Raw genomic sequence first — 10,603 nt, 5'->3', positions numbered from 1 at the left:
ATGAATATCTAACTAAAATATCTTTCTGTGCTATCTCCCACATTGTGAGGAGTTCGAAGAACACACAGCAATAGCAAAACAATTGGATCTGTAATTTGTAAAAATTCTAAAATATGCCTTGAAAATAGCCTTCATCATGCTGTAGATACAAATTCTATAAATACTTTTGAACTAGTGGACTCCTCAAAACATGTAAATGTAAACATGTATTTTGTCTCCACAGAGGCAGGTGTAACATGAAAAGGAACTTACAGTGACAATATTACTCGTAGAAACATTTTAGGCCACTGTCCTCTCATCTGAATTGATCTAATTCTTATTTGCCGTAATAAGACAAATAGGCTATAATACTGGATTTCCATGCTGTACGTATCATCACAACTTACTGTGGATTTCAGTAATAGCTTTCTTCAGTTTGGAGTGTAGAGCTTTAGCTGATGGTGTGTTGATGAATATAGAAAGCCTTGTTTTGATCTCATACTAAATAATTCAACAGATTTGTCCCCACATGACAGTAGTCTTAAAATGGATGCCATTGTAGCAGAGCTGAACATCATGCTGAAGTTTTCACTGTGGGACTGCAAAAAATCAAAAGTAACTAGCCAACTCTTGCTATTGTTCTTCACAAGAAAAGAATATATATATTTTTTCAAATTTGTCACTACTAGGCTTATAAAGACTTCCATGTTGAGTTGTCCTGAAACATTTCATAAACCCTGAATTAATGCCAACATTTTTGTTAACTTGACTGTTTTCAGGATCAGGCCTGGCATCATCAATGCAATTGGCTTGGCTTTGGAATTGGAATGGCTTAGCACCAAATCTTCAAGCAGCAGAAATGAAAACTTGACTAGACAAAGACTCCTCCAATGCTGACATTTAAGTTCCTGAAGGAAAATAAGAACTGCCATTGCAGCTGACACGATCAAATTTATTGAGTGAATCAGAATTCCACAGATGTCAATTGAGTTCTCCCGCTGACTTTTGTGGGTCCCAAATTTCTCACATTAGCTGTAGAAATGGCTAAAATTACTAACAGAAGAGCACTTTGAATCCTTAATTAAAGCAGACTAGGGACTGTGCTCATTTTAGGTAATGTTCATTGTATTGGTTGGATTCTGGATTGATTCTAGGTACAGCTCATGCCCTCAGAGGATTTGGCTCTCCCTTAGCATTGTATTTCTACATTTGTTTGCAGTTTTCTACTGCGGTAAAATAATTTCCCCAGAATCCCATTTTGTGACTAAAATCAGTGCTAGTTGTCAAGACAGGTCTTATGTTTATGGCTACTTACAGGTTTTATGCTACTATTGTTTTTCTCACTATTTTGCAGACAATACTAAATTAGAAAGCATTGTTGGCATCTTGGCTTGTACAACTTCAATTCAGAGAGGCCTTGTTAAACTTGGAGTGAGCCAACAGAAACCTTGGAAAGTTCAGCAAGGAGGAAGAGCAAGTTTTGTGTGTGGAGCAGAAAACCCCCATCTGCTGGTACAGGCTGGGAACTGGCTGGCTGATAAACAGCCATGCTGGAAAGGACCTGGGGGCTACATGAAGGGCGTGTAGTGACAGGACATGGGGTACTAGCCTGAAGCTGAAAGAGGGTAGGTTTAGGTTAGATATTAGGAAGAAATTCTTCCCTATAAGGGTGGTGAGGCACTGGAACAGGTTGCCCAGAGAAGCTGTGGATGCCCATCCCTGGAAGTGTTGAAGGCCAGGTTGGATGGGGCTTTGGGCAACCTGGTCTAGTGGAGGGTGTCCCTGCCCATGGCAGGAGGGTTGGAACTAGATGATCTTTGAGGTCCCTTCCAACCCAAACCATTCTATGATCCTATGATTCTATGCACACCAAGCTGAATGTGAGCTCTCCTTGAAAATAAAGCAAGCCATGTGCTGGGCAACATCAGAAGTACATCCAGCAGGTTAAGGAAGGTAATTATCCCTCACAGGTGAAGCAGCACCTGGAATACTGTCTCCAGTTTCCAGCCTCCCAAGAAGGATGTTGAGAACATGGTCCAGTGGAAGGCTAGCAAGATGATGAGAGACCCTACAGACCCTCAACAGAGGTTGAGGGAGGTGGTCTTGTTTAGTCATGTGATGAGGAGGTGATGGGATGTTTTAATGGGAGCCAGCAACTACCTGAAGGTAACTTATGAAGATGATGGAGCTGGACTCTCTTTGGATATAACAAGGGACAACAGACATAAGTTACAGATTGGGGGGTTCAGGGCTGGACAATAGGAAAAAATTTTTGACTGAGAGGGTGGTGCAGCCCTAGGACAGGCTGCCAGAGGTGTTGTGGAGTCTCTATCCTTGAATATTTTCAACACCTTGGTGCGAGTACAGCCAGAATCTAGGTGAGCACCTTGACTAGTGCTGGCAATGGTGCTCCTCTGAGTGGGAGGGTGGATTTGTGACCTCCGGAGATCCCTTCCAACCAACAGTGTACGTTGCAGCAGAGGCAGCAAGATACCAACTATGACCACAGCTGTTGGCATTTCTTACATTTTGTGAGTGCCTACAACATGGGCAATGGAAGCCTGCAAGTGCTTTTAAGTACAATTAAGAAGTTTATAGATGCACACGACCTAGTTACTAATGTAACAACCACCTCACACACAACTGTTATTTTGGGGGGTAAACAGGCTTGAATCACTTTTTTTACTAATAAAGAGACAAGTCACAGGGCCTTCACCTATGTGATGTGCAAAAGATATGCTGCAATCCAAATGGTCGGTGAGAATTTATGCCTGGTGGAACTCCGCTGCCTTCAGCAGATCTGTATGAGAGGACCTTGGATCTAGAGTTGGTGGGTATGAAAATGCATAGTGTCAGAGCTGGAAACTCTCCAGTGCTGTACAGTCTCTGAACTGTGTGAATCAATGATCTCTCAGTTCACTGAAGCAAGTTACTTAGGAAAAAAGTTTTGAGCCTATCTGATACACTCTTTCACACCAGCTCTGTTAAACATAGCTGGGAAAAGTAAGGTTTTGTAGTTTTTAAATAGCTGTGAGATTTAAAAATTTGAATGCAAGCATATGTGGTTCTAAGAAAGTTTTAAAAGGAGAAAAACCCATCATCTTCTTTAATTTCTTTTCTTTTAGTTTTCCAAATTGTTAATCCTTTTAGAGGTGCTTGAAACTCTTTGAATTTGGCAGGAATTCAAAGCTACTGTGGCTGCTGTATATTTTTTTTTTTTGCTAAATAAGTGATTTATTCAAACCCTCTCTCAACTTCACTCTCTAAATTCCAACTGTTTTAAAAGAAAATCCCCTGCCTCTTCCAAAGTACTTCTCTGCAAGGCCACCAAGTACAGCATGTAAACCATAGCTCAGCTGGTGTTGGAAAACCCTTTTGCTGGAGTTTAAAACCTCTGACTGTTTCAGGCGTGGACTGGAAGAAGTGAGAAGGCGCGTGGGAAGCAGCAGAGCGGTCCTGTTCTCACCTGGGCGAGAGGGCAGGGAGACGTGACACCGCATCAGCCTTCGTGGCGTGCGTGGCAGGGCTCTCCTCCGCCCGTGGTCCTCTGCCCCACGCTCCCACCCGCGTTCACAGGGTGCGGGTGCTCCCTGCGAGCCGTCCTCACACCCCTCCTCGTGTGTGCCAGGGCTTGGGGCCCTTCCCGAGCGTGGAGACACAAATTCCCTCTGCAGCCCCGAGTCGGGGATGAGCAGCCGAGCGGGCTGGGGAGCAAGGGCTGCCATTGCCTGCACCTGCCCGCCGCACCTCAGCGACCCCCGGGGCTGCCATCGCGGCACCCGCCGCACGGAAGAGAGGGGGCGATGCCCCGGAGCCCCGCCGGACCCTGAGGACCGCTCTCCCGCTGGCCGAGCAGGGGCGGTCCCGCGGGCGGGGCAGGGCGGCACCTGGGGGCGGGCCGCGGCGGTGGGCGGGCGGCCGCAGGGCCGGGAGGCGGTGGAGTTACCGGCCGCCGGGGGAGGACGGGCCGGCATGACCGGGAGGGGCGGTGGCACCGGCACCTCCCCGCCACCGGGGCAGGGGGTGGGGGCGGAGAGGCGGCGGCGGCAGCAGCAGCAGCAGTCGCCCCAGCTGCAGCATGGGCTGGCCGGCCCCGGCCCCGCGGCTGCCCCGCGGCGGCCGCCAAGGGCAGAGCGGCGGCAGCGGGCGGCCCGGATGGAGTCGGGTCCGCGCCGCTGCCCTGTCGGGCGGCCCGGGTGCCCGCGGTGGTGGCGCTGGTGGCTGCGCGGGCGGCGGTGGGCGCTGGCGGCCGGGCTGCTGGCCGCCGCCGCCGCCCTCGCCCTTTACGCCCGCCTGCCAGAGCCGGCGGCGGCGCCGCGGGCCGCGGCGGGAGGCCGAGACGGTGGCGAGGTGAACGTGCTGCTGTGGTGGGAGCCCTTCGGCCGCCCGCGCCGTATGGCCGACTGCCGGCGGCGCTACAACATCACGGGCTGCCGCCTCAGCGCCGACCGGAGCCGCTACGACGAGGCGCAGGCGGTGCTCTTCCACCACCGCGACCTGGCGCAGCACGGCGCCGAGGGGCTGCCCCGCGGGCCCCCGCCGCGGCCCCCGCGGCAGCTCTGGGTGTGGATGAACTTCGAGTCGCCCTCGCACTCGCCCGGGCTGCGGGGACTGGCCGGGCTTTTCAACTGGACCATGTCCTACCGGCGGGACTCGGACGTCTTCGTGCCCTACGGGTACCTCTACGCCCCACCGGCGCCCCGGCCCTTCGTCCTGCCCCGCAAGACGCGGCTGGTGGCCTGGGTCATCAGCAACTGGAACGAGGAGCACGCCCGGGTGCGCTACTACCGCCAGCTGAAGGAGCATCTCGCCATTGATGTGTATGGGGCGCGAGGACTGGCGCTGGCCAAGGGCGGCGTGGTGGAGACCGTCTCGGCCTACAAGTTCTACCTGGCCTTCGAGAACTCCCAGCACACCGACTACATCACCGAGAAGCTCTGGAGAAACGCCTTCGCGGCCAGCGCTGTGCCCGTTGTCCTTGGCCCCCGCAGGGCCAACTATGAGCGCTTCATCCCCGCTGACTCCTTCATCCACGTCGACGACTTCCCCAGCCCCCAGCTGCTGGCCACCTACCTGAAATTCCTTGATAAAAGCAAACCCAACTACAGGAGGTATTTTGCCTGGAGGAAGAAGTACGAGGTCCACGTCACCTCGTTCTGGGACGAGCATTTCTGCAAGGTTTGCGAGGCCGTGAAGGCAGCCGGGAATCAAATCAAGACTGTACGAAATCTGGCCAGCTGGTTTGAAAGCTGATGTTCCTGGCAAGTGAGGCTTGTTTGGCCAGCCCATCCCAGCAGTGGACTGCGTGGAGGCTTAACAAAGGACGAGTCTCGCAGAGATTGTTAGCCGAGGTGGTATGCAGAAGGCTGTCATCAGTGAGGGAAGCATACAGGTACAGGTAAAGAAGCTGTGAAAAGCCTACAAAAGGACCGTTTTTACTAAAGTGCAAAATTATGAAAGTACAAAGAAACATCAGGCAAGATGATTCTTCAAGAGCAAAATTTCCAGAAGTCATACAGATCTGAAACCTTTACAGTTGTGCATAGCTCGACATAAATAACTGATGCCAAGTTCTTCAGCCGTACAGCTGAAACCAATTTTTTCGGCTATGACAGCTTCCTGGACTGTGAAACTTTCTTCTGCTTACAGGGGATACATGATCAGCGCTGGCTTTCTGTACTCAGAAGACAGAAGTGAATATTTTTAACAGTGAATATTATGCGTGTGAAAGCTGTTTGCAGACAAATTCTGAGCTGCAAGTGTTGAACATAAGAATGTATCGATACGGTAGCACTTTTTAGCAATGTTCGAAATTGCAGCAGCCAACTAATAATGCTTTGAGCCAAATAATAACGCCATTTAGGAAAAAGTGTGTGGAGAGAACTGGATCTGGGTGGAACAAACAGCTCAGATGATGTAGAGTATTTCTTCCACTGCCTTCCAGAACCATAGGCATGTTTATCCTGTATGAAAGTGAGAAGAGCTTTAAATACAGGAGAAGACAGACTGTAGAAAAAAAGCTGGAACATTTCCACCCTCCCTTTATTCAGGAATTAGAAAATGTTTACAGGAGTCTGCATGTTTTTCTCTGCAAAATTACTGCCATAGGAAAAAGCAGGGGAAGGCTCAGAACTACAGGGTTTTTATTACTGTATGTATACAGAAAGGCTAACTTATTTCTCTAGTATCATTAGGCAGTCCTGTTGTGTAGTGATTGTTTTGGTTTATGGCACACATTTTTAAAAATTCTGCTGGATGATAGATTACTCAGAATGCTACTTTGCTGTTTGTAAGATCATAATTACAAAAAAAAAAATGCCCAAACTCAAGTTCCAAATCATTGCCTTTCAAAAAGAAAATTACTGTAGAGATTAAGATCTAGTCCATTAGTAAAATACAGATTGTGTGAGGAAAGAATATGAAAAGGGAAAGATTTGCTATTTTTTTCCCTTTCATTTTGAGGGGTTTTTCTGGCTCAGTTTTTTAATCAATAAATAGGTTCCTAAGATAAAACTTCCTTCTCTCAGTGCCTACCAGGAACATTTACGGTAGTTATTCCCTTTCAGACTCTGCCATTTTGCTGGAGTAAGATCTTCCTACTAGTCAGTGTACGGTTACTTTTTGGTTACCTGCAATCTTGCATGGTGAAATCCAGAAAGAAACTTCAATTGCAATTACAGATCCTCAGGAAGCTGAGCCCTCCCTGCCCTTTGCAATTATCAGATTTGGTTGCAAAAAATTATAACCTGCAAGAGTCCTGCACAAATGTTTAAGGGATTCATCCTCAATCGGAGCTGGATAATCCATGGAGTTGCCCAGAGACTTCCCTCAGAATAAAATCACAGGCACAGAACGGGTGGGAAAAGAAGAAAATCAGTTGCAAATAAAAGGCGGGCATCAGTACAGGTGAGTTTACTGGCATTTGAGAGTCATATTTAGGTTAGAAAAGGATTAGATTTGACTTGAGCTGTAAGGGATGTCGGGTAGGTGCTTTTAAGATTTATGAGCTGACAGCCTCCTGTAATTTATTTTAAAGTAGATGTTCTCCATGATTAGGTAATCATGGAACCAAGGATTATTGATTATAATCATACTATAATAATAATGAAGTTCATTAATAATTTGCACAGATTTACCAGATCAGATCTTGCTGGCTCCTATGTTTATTCCCTTCTGCTTTTGTGCAGGCAAGGATGGCTGAAAGTACGTCGTGAACATTTCTGTCGTTAATACCAGAACTGCCGGAGAAATTTTATTGGGAAAGGAGAGAAGACGGCGCAATGTGGAGTGTAGTAGGGATGGTCCCTAGTGCTACGTTTTCACTTGAACACCTCTTAAGTGATTGTTTAAAGCAAAACCATGTTCTTCATGGCATGCTCATCTGTTTCTCTACCAGTGGCCATTATTCCCATAAAATTGGTTTTGGTAATTTTAAAAATCTAAGTATAGCATTAACAGTAATAGCTAACGGTCAGGATAATAGAATCTGTCTCCCTTTGAATTATCCTTTTTTTCTATTTGGTTTTTATTATAATTCATGTAAATATATACCAAATCTGATCTTAAGTCATGAGCAATCTTTGAAAACTAAGATTGCACTACTTTTTATCAGTCTGCTGAAACTAATGTATTTTTTGAAGTTCTCCTGAATTTTTTAGCAATTTCTGAAAGTTTCCAGGCACACAGTTCTTCTGTGTAATCATTAGTAATGCTGCAAGCAGAAGATGAAGCTACAAGAGCCTGGCAATTTCCAAAGATGGCAACTGATATTTTTTTCTCAGCCTCTCTAAGAAAAGCAATTGAAATCTTTCATGAACTAGAGTTTTGTAAAATTCAGAAAAGAGTTATGCAATAATTAGAATACCTTGTTTGAGTAAGGTGATCGCAGTTGTGCTGCATTTGTAAGTTATGCATTGAGTATTTTCAAGGATTGTACAATGAAATCTGCAGTCTTGTAATAATTATTGCAGAGCACTTGCGTTGGGAGAGAAGAAACCTTTTCTTGTTTCATCATTCTTCTGTGAGCGTTGCACACTTTTCCCTTTAGATTTGGGAGGAAATTCAGCCCTGGTCTGCAGCTGCTGAAGTCAGTAGTACAGCATCTCTATAAATCTAGTTTGGTTTTTAGCTCATCCCCTCCAGCGGCTAATAGTTAGTGTACTGTTACGAGCTAAGGACTGGCCTTTGTAATTTACTCTGTAGAGCCCAAGTTCGATGATAAATAAAAAGTTTGCCTGAGCAAATTGGATTGTAGATCAGGAATCGAACTCCAAAAGATATTGCAGGAGATGTATATAATCCATCTATAAAAATGAAGCAAATTTATTTTCTGTTTTAAGTAGAAAGATCTTTTTGAATACGTTTTGAAAAAGTGTTTTAAGCCATGCCTTAAAATATTGGCATGGAGGGAGAGAGAGGAAGCTCATTATCTTCTGGTTTTTATAAGGAGAAGAGTCGATGCTACTTTTTGATTATGGTATAAATGGAATAGAAAAGTATGTGATCCTTTAAATTACATATTGTATCTCAGGGAATTTTATACTGTAAGGTCTCGTAACCTTCATAGAATGAAGTAACTTTGTATTAATAATTTAGATTGACACTCAATAAAAGTAAAGAAAGGAAGTAGCACAAAGTGACCCTACTTTTTAATTTTGTCTTCTTTCTGTGATATGAAAGCTGTAGAAAACTGCTTTTTTACAGAGAAATTATTTCTTTTCATGTTTGTTTAATCAATAGAAGTGGCTGATTGTTTTCAAAGTAGTCAGACCGTCTGAGGTTAGGAATGAAACCTGGTTGTGCCAGGAGAAAAATATTTTCATAAGAGATTCTGTGCTGAGTTATTTTCCGTATGAAAAGGACCATTTATTGAAGTTGGATGTGCGTTGGAAAAATGTCATTTCAAACAAAACAAAAAAACAAACTTTCTCTTGACCTACAGAGAATTTGAATGTGGTTGGATTTTTTTTTTTCCCTTTAAATTTCAAGATGAAATTGAGATTGTGTTTATTTTGATATTCAGCAGGTCGTGCTACAGCTACCTTTTTAGCTGCAGCTTTCTTCATGCTTGTTCATCGTTGTCTTCAACTGAGCAACAAAAGACAAAGGGCCCAACTCTTTTCCCTAAGCTTTTGTTAAAACTGATTGCAGCACAGGTGATTGCTTACCTCTGTCTTTACTCATCTTCTGTACTGCTTGGTGCATAGTATGGAGAAATTTCAGCATTTCTGAAACTTTCTGCCCAGCCAGGATGGAGTAAGTGCTACAGTCCTCGCTTTCCCCCCCCACCTCATGTGATTGAGGTATCACCATCACATTTAACTTCTGTAAGTAGAGCTTAAACTGACTGTTTACTCATGCCTGAGAGGGGAAACGTTTTTTTGTTGGTTTTCCAGACATGATTGAACTCTGGGTTGGGGAAACTGGTGGAAGTATTTTTCTGCCAAACATTGAGTACCATTTATTCAAGCTTGTTTGGTGACTCTTAGGAAGTGAGTGACACCTGATTAGTTTTAAACTCACTTGCACAGCTTTCTATCCAACAATCTTATAAAATGGTATTTGTTTTAAGAGTAAACAGTCCTTTGTAGGGAGCACAGAGGTGCCTCAATCTAAAATCTGTTGAAGAAAACACAATGATTTAATATGGATTTAAGTGGTATTTAACAAAAGATAAATCAGGATCCAAGTATAAAAGCCTATTTCTAATCAGTAGAAAAGGTCATTATTTGAATAACTCAGTTGTTGCTTGTAACCAGCTCTGTTTAACAATTATGGTCTGTGTGATTCTGTATTTTCTTCTGTATGGTCAGTTTAAAAACAATTCTTGAGGCCAGAGTATCTATGTCTACTCTATCTTCTGCAGATGTTTTGCTTTATGATCTTGAGCTAATTACTTAAGCCTAAATTGGGCACAGTGGTGGCTATTCCTGAGAGTCTCACCCCAAAGAATATCTGAGAGGAGTAAGACAAAGCCTGTTTTTCAGGAGTGCTTTGAGAGGTGCAGGGATTTGGCAGTGCTGGTGGTAAGGTGCTCAGTGTGTTCAGGAAGTGTCCCGAAACTACAAGCCCCTTTTAACTGGAAAATTCTCTCTTAAGGACTAAATACTTCTCCAAACCGCTAAAGTTCTTCAGTGATTTTTAACTCCACAGAATTGTATAATTGCATGGATTTAAATTTTGCAGACAGAGTTAAAATTTGACTTTTTCAGTAACACTCAATATTTTAATAATATTCTTTTGATAACTATCAAAAGATGGTCCAAAATTTGAAACTTGCATTTCTCTCTATTTATTAAACCATCTTTTGAACTTAATCAGCCCACGGGTTATTTATATGCATTATGGAAGACAGTTCTGTATTTGCATCGTCGAATTTGCCACAGGATAAAAAGACGCTCTGTGTATTTTGGATGATGGGAAGCTAAATGCAGGAAGAATCAGAGCACTAGCAATGCCCAAGTTGTGGCATACTGCAGCTCTGAGATCCTGTTTGCAAGAGCGCCTGTGACTGGAAATTTGCCGTCTTGTTTATGAGCAGGAGGCAGAAAGATGATTACAAAAGAAAGTGTAGATTATCGTATTGTGAGTACATTTTGGTGCATTTGTAATGTCGCCAAATAAT

The 10,603-nt window shown here is 44.5% G+C and overlaps 1 protein-coding gene across 1 annotated transcript; it reads left to right on the top strand.

The window, feature by feature from the left end:
• Window positions 1–3,951: 3,951 nt before the first annotated feature.
• On the top strand, window positions 3,952–8,606 carry FUT4 (fucosyltransferase 4). The gene is made up of 2 exons (XM_054839788.1): window positions 3,952–6,885; window positions 7,167–8,606. The coding sequence occupies exon 1, from the start codon at window positions 3,952–3,954 to the stop codon at window positions 5,230–5,232; it is 1,281 nt and encodes a 426-aa protein (XP_054695763.1). The 3' UTR covers window positions 5,233–6,885; window positions 7,167–8,606.
• Window positions 8,607–10,603: the final 1,997 nt, after the last annotated feature.

This window comes from Grus americana, chromosome 1 (genome assembly GCF_028858705.1).
Source record: "Grus americana isolate bGruAme1 chromosome 1, bGruAme1.mat, whole genome shotgun sequence".
Lineage (NCBI taxonomy): Eukaryota > Metazoa > Chordata > Aves > Gruiformes > Gruidae > Grus > Grus americana.
The sequence above is the reverse complement of the archived record's forward strand: the minus strand, read 5'-3'. Positions and strand labels throughout refer to the sequence as shown.

What these genes read in the sequence shown, in the direction of transcription:
- FUT4 (XM_054839788.1), top strand. Translation starts at nt 3,952, where the DNA reads ATGACCGGGAGGGGCGGTGGCACCGGCACCTCCCCGCCACCGGGGCAG.